This window comes from Rhincodon typus, chromosome 7 (genome assembly GCF_021869965.1).
Source record: "Rhincodon typus isolate 14 chromosome 7, sRhiTyp1.1, whole genome shotgun sequence".
Taxonomy (NCBI): domain Eukaryota; kingdom Metazoa; phylum Chordata; class Chondrichthyes; order Orectolobiformes; family Rhincodontidae; genus Rhincodon; species Rhincodon typus.
The window spans coordinates 86,854,247-86,874,592 of record NC_063338.1 but is presented as its reverse complement, the minus strand read 5'-3'; the positions used below and the strand labels follow the sequence as shown (position 1 = coordinate 86,874,592).

At 41.7% G+C, this 20,346-nt stretch overlaps 1 protein-coding gene across 1 annotated transcript in view; it reads right to left on the bottom strand.

Moving 5' to 3' along the window:
- LOC109930579 (contactin-associated protein-like 5) overlaps positions 1-20,346 on the bottom strand; it is a 1,093,911-nt gene that overhangs the window by 545,160 nt on the left and 528,405 nt on the right. Inside the window, exon 8 of the mRNA XM_048598831.1 lies at positions 17,407-17,668. Coding sequence (XP_048454788.1) covers positions 17,407-17,668 — 262 coding nt within the window. The remainder of the gene's footprint in view (positions 1-17,406; positions 17,669-20,346) is intronic.

Below are 20,346 nucleotides of genomic sequence, written 5' to 3'. Positions count from 1 at the left end.
TGAAGAAAGGTTGAGACAGAGGTGCTGAGTGGTCTGCTCGAAATCAAATTTCCATTGGGTTTGTCAAATATTCTCTTCATTTTGTAGACATTTAGATATAGATATTAGGATCAGTGTGCAATGTCTCAGAGTACAGGTTAGTATCGAGATCAACAACTGAAGATCTTGGTCAATCCTAGGATTAGTTGATACAATAGAAATGCAAGTCCTCCTAAACTGCAACAAAACACCAACACAGTGCAGGAGTGTTGCATGAACCAATAATCTTATGATTCAGAAATAGATGTGTCACCGGTGGTGCCAAGTTGACACCTCATTTGGAATCAGTTTCACAAACTATTCCTTCTTTGCTAACCAAATCTTGGTTATGTCACTTGGATTTCAGTCGCTAAAGAGCAAATATGGCTTTCACATCACTTTAGCAATAAATTCTCCATTTTGTTGTGTGAAAGCTGACACTTGATTTGTTCACTGATGTGATTTTTATCAGTGGATGATCCCTTACTTTTGGACATCCAGTCTCAAACCGGCTCCTCTTCATTCCTCCACAAAGCTACAATTACCAGTGGCTGTCACCACCAATTGCGAAGGCAAGACAGCTCTGGGTATCTTTCTACTCTTCCTGCGACAACACTCTGATAGATCAACTTAACATTTTCATATTTGGCACAGATGTTGCAGTTGGCATTTGGGAAAGAAAATAGGAAAAATTACAAACAGAATGAAGGTAATATAACCAATTCAGTAAATGACTGGACCCTTTGCAGCAATGATTTAGAAACATCTTAGGGTGCAAGACCGTAGCTCCCTGAAAGTGACAACATAAGTGGATAAGGTGGTGAATAAAGTGTATGGTATGCTTGCCTTCATTGGTCAGGGCATTGAGTATAAAAGTTTGCAAGTCATGCTGCAGCTCTATAAACTTTTAGTTCGTCCACATTTGAAGTATTATGTGCATTTCTGGTTTCCACATGATGGGAAGGATGTGGAGGCTTTGGACAGGGTGAAAAACAGGTTTTCCAGGATATTGCCTGGATTGGAGTGCCTTACTATAAGGAAAGGTTGGACAAACTTGGCTGAAAACAACAAATGCTAGAGATCACATTGAGTCAGACAGTATGCATGAAGAGAGAGCAAGATAACATTTCAAGTCTTGATGACTCTTCATTAGAGCTGAAGTGAAGTGTAGAGGGGGCAGCATTTATGCTATAGTTGAGGCGGTGTGTGGCGGTGTAGAGTGCTGGAGGAGAAAAGATGTTGGTCGTTCAGATTAAGTGATTGGAATGTGAGAATGGCAGAACAACGATGTGTCTAACTGCCAAAATGGAAAGAGACGACAGTCCCACGAGGATGGGGGAAGGGAAGAGAGGAATGGTGACAGAGAATGTAACAAATAAAGCTAAAAGAAAGGGAAGAAATGGGAGTTGGTTCGCAATTTGAAGGTATTGAACTCAATATTGATCCTTCAGTTTGCACTGTGATTCACTGGAGCACTGTAGCTTACCGGGGCAGGGACAAGCAACTGGATATGCGAGCAGGACGCTGTGTTAAAATGACCAGGTATGGGAAGATCAGGGTCATGTCTGTGCACAGACCGGAGGTGTTCCGCAAAGCGGTCACCCAGTCTGCATTTGGTTTCTCCAATGTAGAGTAGGCCACATTGGGTGCAGCGAATACAATACACAAGATCGGAGGAGGTACAGGTGAAATGCTGCTTCACCTGGAAAGACTGTTAGGCCCTTGGATGGTGAGTAGGGGTGAGGTAAAGGGGCAGGTGTTGCATCTTCTGCGGTTACATGGGTAGGAGAGCTGGTGTTGGTGGTCATGGAATGGGCTAGGGTGTCCCAGAGGGAACGATCCCTGCAAAATGCAGATGGGGGAGTGAGGGGAAGATATGCTTGGTGGTGGTGTTCTGCTGGAGTTACCTGAAATGGCAGAGAATGATCTTTTGAATGCAGAGGCTGGTGGAATGAAAAGGGAGGACAAGGGGGACCTGATCACACTATTGTGAGTGATCGGAAGGGGTAAAGGCATAAGCATGGGTGATAGGTCAGATGCAGTTGAGGGCCCTGTCAACCAAAGTGGGTGGGAAACCACGGTTATGGAAGAAGCAATCCATGTCAGCAGCACTGCTTTGGAAGATGGCATCATCCGAATGGATGCAACACAGGCGAAGGAACTGGCAGAATGGGGTGGAGTCCTTGCAGGACGTGGGGTGTGAAGAACTGTAGTGAAGGTAGCTGTGGGAGGCAGTGGCTTCGATTGTTTTCATCACATCTTTGGAGGCTGAGAGGCAACCTGATTGAAGTGTATGAAATTATGAGAGGCATGGATAGGGTGAGGTCGGAGTCTTTTTCCAGGGTGGACATGTCAAATACTAGGGGGTGTAGGTTTAAGCTGAAAAGTGGGTTGGTTTAAAGGAGATGTGCGAGGAAAGGTTTTTACACAGAGGGTGGTAGATGCTGGAATGCAAAGCCAGAGGAGATTGTAGAAGCAGATACAGTAGCAATGTTTAAGACGCATTAAGTCAGACACAGGAACAGACAGGAATAGAGGGATATGGACCACCTGCAGCAAGCTGGCATTGGTTTAGAATGGCATTGTGTTGGCACAGGCCTGGTGGACCTAAGGGCTTGTTCCTGTGCTGTACTGTTGTTCTATATTCTATGTTCTAAGAATTAAACATTGCCACATCTATGCTGCCAAATTGACAGAAACTTGTTGAAACAAGTATATCATTATTAATATTGGATGATAAATGCTACAGATCCTGGGAGACAAACATAAAGATAAACAGAAAATGCTGTAGTAACGTCTGCTGTACAGATCAGTACATTTAGTATTTTTCGTAATTATTGTGCCTAATTGATTGAAAAAGCAATTTGTTTTTAATTCTGTCAGGGGATGTCAACTAATTGAGCCTAGTCTTCCATTCAATATGATCAATGATAATCAGCCATTTCAATGTCCTTTTTCCTACATTATCTCTGTATCCTTTGACATCACTGGCTTTAGAAATCTACTAATCTCTAATTTAAACATACCCAATGACAAGGCTGTGGTTACTAATTTAAAACAAATTAAATTTTCAAGGGGTACAGATCAAAGCCAACAAAAAAAGGAGCTGGGTCCAAATCAGCCATGATGTGACTGACAGCTCAAAAGTTTGAATAGTCTCTCCCTTTACGAGTGAGGGGGTGAATGGCGACAGAAAGTTAACCTGGCATGGAAACTTAGATCACATTTGAAGTACTGTGTAAACTTCGTTTTCCACGTTGTAAAAAGATTTTGAGGGACTGGAGAATTTGCAGAGGTGTTGAATTTTTTATTTCTCTGTTTTGCAGTTGACAGTCAGATGGCTTGGGAAGATGACTAGCTGGTGGAAGGCCAGTACACCAATGCCAGGGGACAAGGAGGAAGAGCAAGATCTGGGGGAGCTAGGTGGGAGGGTGGACAAGATGGTGATACAGATCTGGATCACAGGACTGAGGAGGTGGAACATTCGGGAGAGATGGCGAGCTATAGCTTGGTGAAGGAGATTAATAGTTGGGATTGGAGGCATGGGGGAATAGGAGAGATTAAATCTGGACAGATTATCCTGGGAAGCTGGAACAAATGGTGGGGTTTGAGGGAGGGACCACACGTCTTCCTTTTGGCTCACAAGACATGCTGAAAAGACAGCTATCAGTTTGTCCTGTTTTTTCTTCCAACTCCCAGGAAAGGAAGCTCTGTCACTGTAAAATATGTTAGTGTTTGAGGAATGACATTTAACTGATATATTCAAACTACTGACCCACATTGTGCAAGCAGGCCCCCTTTCACCTTTGTAATTCACCTTCTTAAACCAGAAGTAGGCATGTTTGCAGTGGTTGGGTTTCATCCCTACCTACCCCACCTACCGCCCATCACCTCACTTGTCCTCAGTAGATTTTGAATTTTGCCTTTTGTCATAATCAGTGAAGGCTGAGGCAACGAATTTTCTTGTTGAAAATCAGGACTTTGAACTTAAATCAGTTTTGACCTTTTTTAAAATTCATTCATGGGATGCAGGTGTCGCTGACCAGGCAGCATTTATTACTCATTCCTAATTGCTCAGAGGGCAGTTAAAAGTCAATCACAGTGCTGTGGGTCTGGAATCACATAAAGACCAGACTAGGTAAGGATGGCAGTTTCCTTCCCTAAATGACATTATTGGGTCCATAGCTTTATGCTTGCTCCAATTCAAATAACATTCAAACTCCGTACATTCCCAGGTCTCGTTGCCTCCATATGACATAATGTCACCTGCAATTTATCCAGGTACTTTGTCCTTACATTACTTGATGTCGCGCTATCTATAATGCACTTTTCTTATAATATGTCATGCACAACAGCTGCAGACTAATTTGACAATATCTCACTTCTGATCACTCTGCCTGAAATCAAACAATCTTTGTTCACAATCGGCATCTATATTTAATGATGCTTGCCTTGTGAACCAGCATTCAGTAATCATTAAATCTCAACTCTTTAAGTGGATAAAAAGGAGCAGTGTTTTCCATTACATCACATAAATGTGATATGGTGATATATTTCAATTAGTGATAATGGCTTGTGTGCTTATAAACAAATTTAAACATATACAAGTTTTTCAGCTTGCATTTGTGTCGTTAATAAGAATGATTAACATTCAGTCAGGAATGCAGAGAACTATGCAAAGCAGTATAGTTTAATAAGTGAATGTTCAAAACACAGGGGCAATGGAAACAATCAGTGTTAATTGAATCAAATGCAAATAAGATTCATTTCTTTCAGAAATAACATTTTTGTCGATGCGGTCAGAATTTTGAGACGTGGAGTGTGGACTGTGATTGTAATAAGGAAGTGGAATCGATATTTCCAAAGGTGGGAAATGGGACAAAATGGTGGTGGGGGTGGTTTACTGCACATTGGACGGGATTGTAAAAAAATACACACAGAGGCTAGAATGGGGGCTAAGGATCCACAGTTCCTCTACACTGCCTACTGTACCAGTATTCTACAATGATCCTGGCTCAAACCCAATATGCTTCATGTTAAGGCTACTCAGCAAAGGCTGGCAGCTATTTTCCCACTAAAAGACCAAGGAAGATTGGAGGAAGTTGGATGCCATTATCCCATCCCATTCAGGATCCTGCCTGCCATGACTACAGCTGCTGGTCAGCACGCAGTTGGAAGGGATGTCATCACCATTGAATCCCTACAGTGTGGAAGCAGGCCTTTCAGCCCATTGAGTCCATACTGACCCTCCAAAGAGCATCCCACCCAGACCCACCCCCTACCCTATCCTATACCTGAATTTACCCCCCTTGACATTATGGGCAATTTAGCATGGCCAATCCACCTTACCTGCACATCTTTGGCCTGTGGGAGGAAAATGGAGCACCTGGAGGAAACCCATGCAGACACAGGGACAGTGTGCAACTCCACACAGACAGTCACCCGAGGCTGGAATCGAACCCGGGTCTGTGGGGCGTGAGTCACCGTGCCGCCCTTTTGCCTGTCACTGGCAATTTTATTATCATGGTGAAAATCTTAAAACAATGCCTTTCAGAGTTCACCTTCAACATGAGGGCTCCCACAATCCTTCCTTCCAAACATTGGCCACTCCTGCCTTGGTCAGCGGGACTGCCAATGTATCATTGTTGGAGAGCCTCCAGCTTTGAGAGACTAAGCACTTAATTTAATTAGATGGTTAATGCACTCTCAGGCACTGCAGTTGACCAGCCATTCAAAAAATTCCTCTGCTTAACAACACCGTGTGCCTATACCTTAAGAACAAAAGCAACTTGGTTAGCAGTGCTGCCTCAGAATATCAGGGACCCGGGTTCGATTCCACCCTTGGGCGACTGTCTGTGTGGAGTTTGCACATTCTCCCCGTGTCTGCGTGGGCTTCCTCCGGGTGCTCCGGTTTCCTTCCACAGTCCAAAGATGTGCAGGCTAGGTGGATTGGCCATGCTAAATTGCCCATAGTGTGCAGGGATGTGTAGATTAGGTGGGTTATAGGGAGATGAGTCTGGCTGGGATGCTCTGAGGGTCAGTGTGGACTTGTTCGGCCAAAGGACCTGTTTCCATACTGTAGGGATTCTATGAATTTAAGAAGGCAGGGCCTTCCTGTGGGCAACTGGGCACAGACAATAAATTCTGGTGCAGCCATTGACACCCACAGCGCTTGAACAATTATAAATAAATACATCAGATGTCTGGACTGTCATAGGGTTGGGATCCCTTAACCAGTACTAAAAAAAAACACAGCACACAAGTCTGATTCCATTACAGTCTAATTCATGAGTGTTGTTATTAACAACCAACACTTAATTATTGTTATATAACGTGACAGCTAAAATGTTATGGGTGGTCTCTTATTTTAAATTTAATAACTCTTTTATACAGTCACTTATGATATAAGGGTTTTGCTGCCTATGCCAGCATTTATAACTCATCTCTAATTGTTGGTGAAAGGTGGTGGTGAACTGCCTTGCTGATCCACTGTAGGTCCCTGGAGCGTGGGAATGCAGGGTGCTGATCAGAAGGAAGTTCCAGATTTTTGATTGAGGGACAATGAACGAAACATGCTACAGTTTCAAGTCAATATGCTGTATGGCTTGGACAGGAACTTGCAGATGGGGGCATTTCCACGTATCCATTGCCTTAGTCACTTTAGGTGGTAGCAGTCATAGGCTTGGAAGGTCCTATGTTGAAAGAGCCATGGTGAGTTACCACAGTGCATCTTGTAGATGGCACACACTGTGTGTCAGCAGTGAAGGGAGCGGCAGTGGTGAACGGAGTGCCAATCATTTCGGCTGCTTTATCCTAGCTGATATTGACCTTCTTGAATGCCATTGGAGCTGCACACATCCAATCTTCTGGGGTGTATTCCATCACATTTCCTGCTTTGTCTTTCATTATTCTTTCATGTGTTGGGGGCATCACTGGAAAAATCAGCATCTGTTTCCCACCCCTACTTGCCCTTGAACTGAGTCACTTGCTAAGCCATTTCAGAGGGCAGTTAACAATCAAATTGCTATAGGTCTGGAGTCATTTGTTGGCCAGACTTATGGCTCATAGATAGTAGATGGCACCAAGAGATGGAAGGTGAGGTACTTGCCTAAACTCTGACTTAGTCTTGTAGCCACAGTATTGATATGGATAGCCCAGTTCAGTTGTTAGTTGTTGTCTCCAAGATTTGGATTTTGAAACATTCAGCATGGTCACATGTCACATGCCAATGACAATCAAGGAGAGATGGTCTATTTTTGAGGATGGTCATTGTTTGACACTTGTGCACTTTGACAGTTATAAAAACAAGCCAGTGTGTTGATCTTACTGCATAAGAACACGAGCTTCGCCAGTATCTGAGAAGTTGCAAATGGTGCTAAACATTGTGCAACTACCAGTGAACATCACCACTTCTGACCTTATAACGGACTGAAGTCCACGGAAGAAGCAGTTGAAAATGGTTGGACCTAGCAGGCTACCCTGAGGGTGGATTATTGATCGTCAATAATATAACCATCTTCCTTTATATCTCATCTCTAATTGTTGGTGAGAAGATGGCGGTGAACTGCCTTCCTAATCCGCTGCAGTTCCCTAGATGAGACTCCAAAGAATGGAGATTTTGTTTTATTGATTCCCAATCACTTCAGCTTTGCTCAGGCTCCACGATACCGTACTTGGTTAAATGCTGCCATGAGGTCAAGAGTAGTCACCCTCACCCAAACTCCGGGCTGCATTTGTTTTGAACAAGGCTGTAATGAGCTCAGCAGCTGAATGGACTTACCAGAAATCATACTGAGCATCAGTGAACAGGTTATTGCTGAGCAAGCACCACTAATAGACATTTCCCATCACTCTTATGATAATTGAGAGTGGATTAACGGGGTGGCAATTGGCCACAGTGGATTTGTCCTGTGTTTTTTTCACATTACCTGGAAATATTTCACATTGCTGGGTGGACGCCAACTGTTAAATATCACAGAGAATGATTAGAATTGGCTGAAGACTGGCATCTATGACACTAGGGATTTCTGGAAGAAGCTTATGTGCCTACAACTGCAAAATTTCACTCTTGGACTCAGTTCAAAGATAATCAAAACAAATTTGAATGGTACTGTTTCTACTTTGCCAATTGCAGTGGATCCACTTATAATATGTTTGAAAGGTCACAATTCTGAGTTGGGGGGCATGGCAAATTGGGAAGAGAGAGCTGCTCATAATTCACCCAAAAGTTCAACTGGAAAGGGCATGAGGTTACTGAACTGAAGAAATAAGAGCAGAAGCAGACCTTGAGTCCTTAAGTTTGATCAACCTTTCAATATGACGATGAAAGGTCTTCTCCCACAACTCTACTTTCTATCCATCACTATATTTCTCAATTATATGAGAAGCCATAAATTGTCTCTTAACTTTAAAATATTAAATGATAGAGCATCAAAAAGCCTATGGAATTGATGATTCTTGCTATCTGGCAGCATCTTCTTAGGGTCAATGGACCCAAAACATTAACTCTGTTTTCTATCCACAGATGCTGCCAGACCTGCTGAGTTTTTTTTATTTCCAGCAATTTCTGATTCTGTTCCTGAAAAGTTTCACACCCATATAAGAGAAAATTAAATCTTAAGACGTAATGCTAGGACAGACTGGTCAAAATTTAATCTGAATCTGTGCTTCACTGAATTTGATCTGGTTTGATGCTGAAACTTAAGAGCTGAAGTTACAATTTCAGAAGGAGGGGGAGGCACCTTCAAGAGCACACAGTGAAAATTGTGGGCATGAGGGCGTTACCAAATCTCAACGCCTCTGGAATGCAAAGCAATTATCAATAAGACAGCTGGAACAAGTAACCAGGAACCTGCTTACTTCCAATTAATGATCTATTAAACTCCTTGACAAGGTTGTTAATGGATCAAAGAGGATGAGGATGAGATTTTCAAATGGGAAATCACTGAAACCTGAACAGATTAGCACAAATTACTGCACTGCTGTTGCAATCACTGAGGAGTGATGTAGTTATTTTTCAAATAAGTGAAAACATTTACCAGCAAAGGTTTCTCTGTGAGATCAGACACAATCTTGTTTAACACCAGTACTCTGAGTGCTGATGCTGTTGGCCCTCAACATCCTGTCTCATCTATTGTGCAAGGCAATGGCAGCTCCCACTACGGTTGTGAACTACGTTTGCTGCTTCCACTCCAACAGGCATCTGTCACCTCAACTTGCATATTTCAACACCATAACCCAATTTAGGGTATTTGCATTTGATGTTTCAGTCATTTGAGGGATGCAGACTGGCCTGGGAGCTGGAAGTTATCCTACAAGCGCATTTTGACCCCGATTTGATAATCAAGCTCTGGTTGACAATATGGACATCCTTGAACTTCCTGAGCTCTTCAATGGCCTACCCCCAGCTTGCTAGTGAGACTCATTACTTTGATATAAACACAGAATGCTGGAGAAACTCAGCAAGTCTGGCAGTATCTGTGGAGTCAGAGACAGAGACAACGTTTAGAATCTGGTATGACTTCTTCAGAACAGTCATTCATTTGGTTGAAGGGCAGGAGCTATTTAGATAGACGGTTGCTGACATCTCGAAGACTACACAGATAATGTCAGTGAATATGACAGTTTAGTACAAATGATTTGACAGCAGCAGACAAAAATCACTCAATTGCCTTCTCTCGATGACCTGGATATTCCTCCGAAATGCCAATATACCTTACTCACACTGCTGAGTTCGGTAACTCCTCCAAGGAATTTCTCTGATTAGCTCTTCAGTATATTCCAATTTCAAAAAAATGTTCAAGTTCAGCTAATTTATTGTATCGCAGAAAAATGAAAGCCAGGATGCAGTCACGTGGAGTTAATATAGCTGTCTCATAAAATTGATCCTGGTAGTTGCTGGGAGCAGAGAAAAATGTCGAAAAATTGTACCAATCAAGCTACCAATCACTAGTCCTATATTATGTGATTTTTGAAGAGATAGTAATGGTGAGGAATCAAGTTCATTTTAACATATTCTGTTCAAAGTAAGCTTATAGCAGTTGCTAATGCAAAAGATATTTAAGGGTATTTTATATAATTGCTGCCACTTGTTACTTTTATGATATGCTTGATATATTCACTCTAATGGGAATGGGCTCCATAATGGGCAGCCAACCTTCTATTACATATGCTGAAGTTCAAAGTCCCACTATAAGGCATGCATGTGGAATGAAACTGTTAATTTTTTTTTCCATTAGCACTGTTTAGGCCTTTGGGCCTCAGCTTATTCTCGGCACTGCATCTTCGGAAGGATGGCAAGGGAACAGAAGAGATTTATTCGATGACAAGAGGGTCAATACAAGACGATTTAAAATAATTAGTAAAAGGAAAAGAAGAAACATGAGCATGATTGTTTTAATACTGCAGGGTGTTATAACCTGAAATGTGTTGCCCAGATTTGATTGCAACTTTTGAAAGGGAACTGGATAAATATTTGAAAATAAAAATAAAATTGCCAAAATATAGAAAAAGTGGAGAAAAAGTGGAGAGAAAGCTGGGGAGGGGACAGGCTGGATAGCTCTTCCAAAGAACCTCTGGCTGGATCATCTTTGTTTGGACTGTGGAAATCTTAATTCTAATACTTGCCTCATTGACAATACCACCAGTGATAAACATTTCCAACAAATGGTATGGGAGATCCACAATGCTTTCTCTCTCAGTTTTTGGGATATACATTCCTCCAATTACCAATCTCACTGAAAAGCTGGTATTGCACACTAACAATATTATAGAAAAGTGTTGCTGTGCAGGAGGAAGACATTTGGCCCATCATGACTGCACCAACTCTCTAACTGAGCGTTATGATTTAGTGTCATTCCTCTGCCTTTTCCCCACATCACATAGTTTCTCTTGAAATAATCATGCAATGCTCTCTTGAATTCCTCAATTAAACCTACATCCATCATTTTTCCAAGATGTGGCACACACTCTCTCTCCCACATACACACTCTCTCTCTCCACACAAAAACACATACACAGAAACATTCTATTTTGTTCAAAATGCAGACAATTTATATTCGGTCAGTCAATGTGACGTTTTATAAATTCCTATTTTCGAAATAAAACCAGTCTGACTCCAAACCAAAACACAAACAGATGCTAAACCAGGTCTCACACCTAACATGCAATGTCTGACCTAAAATGTCACCTCTTCATTACTCTGATAAAACCTTTAGTTCTCTCACAGCAGTGATTTGAAAGGAATTCGGGGATTTACATGTCCATAATAATAAATTAAAACCTTCTAACGGATGAAAGATTTAACAGCATCTTAGGTTTGTTTAATACGTCCTCATCAGTGGTGTGGCTCTTTGATCTTTTACTTATAAATTCTGTGTCTGAGACCACATCTCTCACTAACACCCGAAGGAGGAGTGAGGCTTCGAAAGCTTGTGTTTTCAAATAAACCTGTTGGACTATAACCTGGTGTCATGTGGTTTCTGATCATATTTCCAGGTAGTGACACAATGACTGCAATAAGGAGGGATGATATCTTAGGTGGATTCTCAATTTACACCATATGGGTAAAGCCTAACAACAAAAGGGGTAACCACATTGTTGGGAATGTATTCAAGACCCACAAAAAAACAGTCAGGGAGAGATAAAATGGCAGATATGTCGTCAAATCTCAGAGGAGTGTACAAATAAATGGGGAGTAATAGCAGGGTATTTTAACTTCTCCAGTATTTCCTGAGATAGACAAAGTGAGAAAGGCTGAGAGGGAGCAGAGTGCGTACAATGCATCCAGGACAGCTATTTAAGATAGCACATGGAAACTCTGACAAGACAGGGAATGGGTCTGGATCTAATTTTAATTTGATTTCATTTCATTTATTATTATCACATATACTAACATACAGTGAAAAGTATTGCTTTGCGTGCTATCCAGGCAAACCACACCATATATAAATACATCAGGTAAGAGATAGGAGTATTGGTTGGCAGGGGGAGGCATTTTGATGACAGTGACCATAACTCAATAAGATTTAAGGTAATAAAAACCGAAAAAAAAATGCTGTAAATCAGAAATTAAAACAGAAATTGCTGGAAAAGAGATAGTAAGAACTGCCGATGCTGGAGTCAGAGGTAACACACTGTGGAGCTGGAGGAACACAGCAGGCCAGGCAGCATCAGAGGAGCAGGAAAGTTGACGTTTTGGGTTGGGACTCTTCTTCAGAATATTTTTTTTCTTGAAGGAGGGTCCCGACCTGAAACATCAACCTTCCTGCTGCTCTGATGCCGCCTGGCCTGCTGTGTTCCTCCAGCTCCACACTGTGTTATCTCTAATTGCTGGAAAAACTCAGCAAATCTGGCACCATCTGTGAAGAGAAATCAGAGTTAATGTTTCGGGTCGAGGGACCCTTCCTCAGATTAGATTTAAGGTAGTCATGGGACAAGATACATTGGACAGGAATGAAAGGTTCGGAATGGGGTGCAAGCTGATTTTAACACAATACAGTAAAGTAGATTGGCAGCAGGTACTTGCACATCAAAGCAGTGGGAATCTTTCAAAGAGGAACCAATGAGAGTACATGGCTCAGATGTTTCTGTGAAGGTGAAAGTAGGAATCACAAATCCAGAGAAGGTTGAGGGATATACAAGCTTTAATAAAGAATAATAGGAGATATTCTTGAGGCATATAGAAGCCTCAGAGGCATATGTGCAGGTGTTGCTTAGAAGATAGATTAGGAGAGCACAAAGGCTGCATTATACAAAATACAGGCTGGCCAAATAAAGGAAAATTCAAAGGCATTTTATAAGCATATTAAAGGTTAGAGGGTAATCAGGGAGTGAGTAGGATCTTTTAGTGGACAAAATAGCAACGCATGTGTGGTGCTAGAAGATGTAGATTCATTTTTAAACTAGGTACTATCATTTGTATTCACTATCAAGAAGGAAGATGTAGGAGGAACAACAAAGACTGGAGGATAGCAAATGTGTTATCATTATTCAATAAGGGTGTTTGGGATAAACCAGGGAAATGTAGGCCAGTGAGCCTAACATCAGTGGCAGGAAAAGTTCTGGAAAAAAATTTCTGAGAGTCAGAATTAATCTCCACTTACACAGGCAAGGATCAATCAAGAATAGTCAGCATGGCTTTAACAGGGAGAGGTCACATGTAGCAGTTTTGATTGAATTTTCTAAGGAGGTAACTTCACATGTAGAATGGCTAAGGCAGTTGATATAACGTACGTAGAATTCAGTAAGACTTTTGATAAGATCTCGCAAAGAAGAGTTACCAAGAAGGTAACAATCTTCGGGATCCATGAACACGATGGGCTAAAGGTCTTCTAAAGAACAAAAGAAAATCTATACCTGTGTGTACATTCATTAGTACAGGAAAAAGAATTCTTGCAAAATAATATGAAACGAAGACAAAATCATTTCCATTTTATTTTTTGCATTTTGCATCCATTCCCAGTCAGTGAAATGTGACTAATGGAGTTGAAGAATTTCACATCTTAACCATTCTCAAAACCTCATGAATTAATTCACTCATCCATCGCTACATAAAGAAACGCTACAATCTCTTTTTTTACAGCACCATATTCTGACATTAAGGCAGTAACTATTTCAAAACTAATTTACTGGTTACAAGGAACTGTGGAACATGCTGGCTTTGTGACAGGCACAATATGGAGGGAAGGTATACAAACAGGAGCTGGAAGAACACAGTAAGCCAAGCCGCATCTGGAGGAAAGGAGAAGTCAATGTTTTGGATATTACCCTTCTTCAGTCAAGAAGAAAATTCAGATGGAAATTCTTTTTTCTCTACACTGAGTAACGACCAGCATTTTGATCTTCAGAATTCTCCAGACATAACCGAATGAGGACAAAACCAAACTGGCAGTCATGCAGAGAATCAGAATTCTTATAGTGTGGAAGCAAGACACTCAGCTCCTCAAGTCCACACTGGCCCATTGAAGGGCATCCACCCAATCCCTTTAACCATGCATTTCCCATGGCTGATCCACCTAACCTGTACAACTTTGAGAGGAAACCTGCACAGACATAGGAAAACAAGCAAACGCCACACAGATAGTCACCTGAGGCTGGAATTAAACCCAGGTCCCTAGCACTATGAGACAGCAATGCTAACCACTGAGCCACCATGCCATCCCAAGCATCTGGTAAATTTCTCACAGCCACATTTTTCACTTAGCAGGAAATTTCTTCAATATACAACAGATTTCCTATCACATTTTTCACAATGAGACAGAATATGCTGACGTGTGACATTTGGTGGATGAATAAAATATGCAGTTGCACGGCAGTGTTTTGTTTTCACAAAGCAAATACAGCAGCAAATTTGTCTATTGTGGTGTTAGTTCATGGGCTGAATTTACAACTTTACTTTGCAAAAATATCATAGGATCTTTTGGTGCAACTCAATGGGCAGGCTGATTTAATATTTCGGATGAATGAAGGTACCTCTGACAGTACAGCATTCCTGTCTCAGTGTAGATGATCTGTTCAAGCTTGCTAAGAATGGCAATTCTTACAGGGAAGTAGGTAACTTCTAATGTATTGTAAATATTGCATGCATTCTTACATTTCAAGAGAAAATACAGCAACCTTTGAATTAAAACGTACTTAAGGTCATCCATCCAAATTAACAAGATTTCTACCTTCCATGACAGTGTCTACTAGTGTCTAAAATGAACCCAATTTCTTAATCTGAACCATTGCTCCCAACAACTCATTGCAACTCTGGATCAATGTTTTTCAACAGACGTACCAAGGCACACTGGTATGCCGTAAGAACTGTTCAAGTATGCTGCGAAATTTTGTACAAAAGTCATGAAAATCAATGTAAAACAATCATTGTTTCACCTTAAGCAATAGTCTTTCGAACTAAAGTTACAACTCATAAAACTCTGTCACGGTATTTTTATTCAGTGGATTTGAAACATGAATGCATTTGATCCTTCTTTAGTTTGTTGTATGCACTGTGTTGCAAACCTCTCTAGCATGGGTGTAGCCACAATAAATGTAAGTAAATGAAACTAATGAACAAAAAAAAATCAATTGAAAACATAGGTGCACCATGAAATTGTTGGTCTTATTGAAGTGTGCCTGAAGAGGTTGGAAACTACTGCTCGAAATCACCCTTTGAGCAAAGAGGAATACTATTTGGCCTATAAACCATTTCAATAAACCACCTTACTCTCGTGCTAACATTTCTGCCCTGGGCCTGCTGCAATGTTGCAACGAAACACAGCACAAACTTGCGAAATAACACCTCATTTTCTGTTCAGGCATTTTACAGTCTGAGCATTAAATTCAATAACTTCAGGAACTGACCACGTTATGTGTGATCTCCATTTTTCTTACATTCTCTCCCCTTTCTCCCTAACCTCCTTCCACTGGTTTGTCTAGTTTGTGTCTTGTTTACTTTGCATTTGATTAGGACCAATTCTCTCCCTTTCACGCCTTAATTGATACCCGTTTTTACCCAGTAGAAGCAAATTACTGCAGATGCTGGAATCTGTACAGAAAACAAGAAATGCTGGCAATCACAGTGAGTCAGGCTGACCCGCTGTGATTTCCAGAATCTTTTGTTTTCAAATATATTACACCTTTGTCTTTTTTCCCGACATGAACTGTCCCTTTGTCTGTTGCACTAGTCTCTGCCTCTGTCACAAGCACATTGACCATAGAGCAAAACAGCACAGGAACAGGCCCTTCGGCCCACCATGTCTGTGCCAGCCATGATGCTATTTCAAATTAATTCCATCTGCCTACACATGGTCCATATGCTTCTATGCTCTGCCTGTCTAAATGCCCCTTAAACATTGCTATTGCATCTGCACCTAACACCTCCACTGGCAGCACGTTCCAGACACCTACCACCCTCTGCATAAAAAACTTGCCTCACACATCTCCTTCAAACCTTTCACCCCTCACTTTAAATCTATGTCCCCTAGTAGTTGACATTTCCACCCTGGGGACAAACGGTCTGACTGTCCACCCTATCTATGTCTCTCGTAATTTTATATACTTCTATCAGGTCACCCATCAGCCTCTGACACTCTAACGAAAACACATTTCCCAATACCTTTCAGTTCTGAAAAAGTCACAGCAGACTTGAAATGTTCAATCTATTTCTCCACGGATGCTGCCTGACCTGCTGAGTATCTCCAGCCTACTCAGTGCTTGTTAACCACTTGGCCTAAATGCATTTTCTACATACTCAAAAATGTGGTCCTGACTTGGTTGCCATGTAGCAAGCATTGTGATGGCTTTGCTATTGTCACAGAAGATCCCACATTAAATATTTCCTTCCGTGACTGAAAAGCTTCAGCATATTTCATCATGACTCAAATCTCCTTGAACCAATGACTGCTCATCGCCACTTACAGGAGCAAAGGAAAACATGCTTCACTTTCAACTGCTCCTTCCCAAGTTCCATTTGACTTCTACAACTGGGGAATTTCAAGGCAAGAGTAGGTGGGGATCTTAAGGAATAGCCCTCTCATCTTGGACGGGTGAAGTCGCAATAGTCCTACCAGACCGTCAGGCTGTTCTCCCATTAGATAGAGATGGATGGTGGTGGTTTAACCTGAGGATTGCCACATCTCAGGTGAGGAGAGAGACTGAGATGGAGATTCCTTCGTGGTATCATCAGCCAGTGTAGGAATGGAACTCACACTGTTGGCTCACAAATCAACTGTCTGATCAACAGAGCTAAACAGCCCCTGGTTGTCTTGGACAAAATGGTTCGGGAAAGATAAATCAAAATGGACAAAGAATACTTCAGAGATAATAGGAACTGCAGATGCTGGAGAATCTGAGATAACAAGGTGTACAGCTGGATAAACACAGCAGGCCAAGCAGCATCAGAGGAGCAGGAAAGCTGACATTTCAGACCCTTCTTCAGAATACTTCAGCTTTGCTTCTACCCCAAATCTTATGCGACCAATGCTGTCTTTCGGAACAAACAATGCCACAATTCTCCAGATGTTCAAGATCAGGACACTGGCATCAGTTTCGCCCAATCGTCACCAGGCATGACTCTCTCAAAACTACTCTGAGCACACATATCTGTCAGCACAACTATTTAAAACTCATTAACTCTCAAGGCATATTCCCTTTTGTTCAACTTGGCTGCTTTTCTGCTTCAAATCAAACAACACCGAACTCTTTCTTTTCTTTCAAACCTGATCTTCTTTCGGTAAACTATAATCTCCCTTTCCCTCACACTCTAGCCTTCATTGGCTCAGTGTGCTGTGCTTTTGGAAGATAATTAGCTGCCTAAAATGATGTGCTTGGAGATAAGTGTTTCTCTTTATTCTCACAAATCCTCCCGCTGTCACCAATGGCAATAAAATTGACTATTGCAATTACCTGTGGTGATATCAGCTTGGTTCCACGATAACTTATGAACATTTATTTTGAGCTTCCCCCTGTTCAGGTAAATCTGTAGGACCCCAGATGCTTCATGGAATTCATTGTACAGCAGCAGACCATCCTTGTTCCAGGAACGAAATTGAAAGCTCACAGAAAGTCCGTCCAGTTGAGGCTTCCCTGGTAGCAGTAAGTAACTACTGGAAGTCATGAACGTGACTGGAACAATACGGGGCTCTGAGCAGGTAAAAGTCACATTTCCCTGGGAGAAAGGGAAGAGGAGGAAAATAATATGCAATATAATATTTAACATGAAATAATATTCTGCATTATTCACATTCAGACTGCTTTGTTTCAAAGAATAATCACAGAATCCCTACAGTGTGGAAACAGGCCCTTTGGCCCAACAACTCCACGCTGAGCATCCTGCCCAGACCCATTCCCCTATAAACCCACCTAATCTACACGTCCCTGAACACTATGGACAATTTAAGCATGGCCAATCCACATAGTTTGCGCATCTTTGGACTGTGGGAGGAAACTGGAGCACCTGGAGGAAACCCACACAGACATGGGGAGAACATGCAAACTCCCACACACACAGTCACCCAAGGGTGGAATTGGACCCGGGTCCCTGGCGCTGTGAAGCAGCAGTGCTAACCACTGAGCCACCATGTCACTCAATGGGACTTGGTTACATACCAGTCAAAACAGAAATATCATCTTGATGATACAGTTGGGCTTTTAATCCTGTTTACAAGGGAAATGCCATCATTTTTATCTCTCACAATGGCTGTAATGTTTCTTCCCATTAAGCAAATACATTTTAATCAGAGGCAGCTTTCAGAATTATCAAACAAAACACAACCTTTTCAAAATAAACACAAAGAAGAGTTAATTTAATTTTCAAACTAGACGAACGATAAAGGGTTTCCTGTCGTAAGGTATCATATCTGGTCCCCAATTTGTTAGCTTTCCTCCCCATCACTCGTTGACGTGAAAGATTTTCACAATACAAACTGCTGGAAGCATCAGTCAGGAATGGCGAGAATATTAAGATATTCACAACATTGGCGAATGATAAAATCAATAGTCCATGACTTTATCTAAAGAAATCTAATGTTAGGGAAAGCAACAGAGGAATGACAGAGAGGGAAAATAGGTTAAATCACAGTCAATTTAATTAAATTACAGTAAATTACAAATCATTGCAGGTGGCAGTGCAGGTAGATAAGTAGTAAAAAAGGCCTATGGCATGCTTGCCTTCATTGGAAGGGCATTCAGTGTAAGGATAAGCAAGGCATGCTGCAGCTTTATAGAATTTTAGTTAGTCCACTCTTGGAATGTTGCATACAATTCTGGTCATCACACTACCAGAAGGATGTGGATGTTTTGGAGAGGGTAAAGAAAATGTTTATCAGGATGTTGTCTGGTGTGGGGGATTTTAGCTGTGAAGAAAGGATAGACTGGGTTTGTTTTCACTGGAACACCGGAGTTTGAGGGGTGACCTGATAGAAGTTTATCAGGTTGTGAATAGCACGGATAAGGTGGAAAGTATGAGGCTTTTTCCCAGGGTGGAGTGGTCAATTACTAGGGGACACAGGTTCAAGGTGCAGCAGGAATATTTAAAAAAGATGGGTGAGGCATGCTTTTCACACAAAGGGTGGTGAATGCGTGGAACACGCTGCCAGAGGAGGTGGTGGAAGCAGACACAATAGCAGCGTTCAAGAAACACCTGGATGAATACATGAATAGGAAGAGAATAGAGGGATACAGATCCTGTATGTGAAAATAGTTTTAATATGGAGGGGCAAAATGTGTTGGCGCAGGCTAGAAGAGCCAAAGGGCCTGATCCTGTGCTGTATTGTTCTTTGTTCTTTCTTTGATCTTTCAAATGAGACACAGAAAGCTAACTAAAAGAGGGTTATTAATACAGAATAACAATGTGCACATTAAACTTGCTATTATATCACTTTCACATTCAGTGTCATTATAATTGCACCCTTCAAGTCAACGGGGTCTATTTTCAACTCTGGCTTCAATTGATACAGGCAATTTAATGCTTTAATGAAATGAAGTCATTGGTGTAGGAAAGACAGCAACCAATTTGGACACAGCAAGTTTCCACAATCAGCAATGTTGTGGTAATCAGATAATCTATGCTTTGTGATGATGTTGATGGAACAATAATTATCTGCTAGGACGCAGGGGAAACTCCTCTGTACTGCATCAAAATAATGCTGCAGGATCTTTTATATCCCTAGAGTTTTGGCTTCAAATCACATCAGAAAGTTGGCCTCTGACTGTGCAGCAGCTCCCCAGTGCTGCACTGAAGTGCCAGCTTTGATTCTTGTATTCAATGCCTTAAGCAGTACTTGGTGATGACTTGGACTCACAGAGCCAGGTTGATATCTACAATCTAGCTAAGGAGTAGTTCACAGAAAAATATATCATCTTTCCAAATGGTGGCTCAGTGTTTAGCACTGCTGCCTCACAGTCCCAGGGACGTCAGTTCAATTCCGTTTGGGTGACTGTCTGTTTGGAGTTTGTATATTCTCCTTGCGTCTGCGTGGCTTTCCGCTGGATGCTCCGGTTTCCTCCCACAGTCTGAAGTGAGTAGGTTAAGTGGATTGGCCATGTTAAATTTTCCCATAGTGTCCAGCAATGTGCAAGCTAGGTGGATTAGCCATGGAATATGCAGTGCTTCAGGGATAGGGTGAGTCTCGGTGGGATGCTCTTTGGAGGGTTGGTGTGGACTTGATGGGCTGAAAGGCCTGCTTCCACACTGTAGGGATTCTATTCTGTGATGTCTGAGTGGCCAGATTTGGTGATGTAAATCAATTCAAGAGGATTTGGAAGTGGGGTGAAAAATCCAGGCAGCCTGTTTCAGTTCCTGGTATAAAACCATGGCAATCATTCTATGTTGCCTTTTCCGTAAAA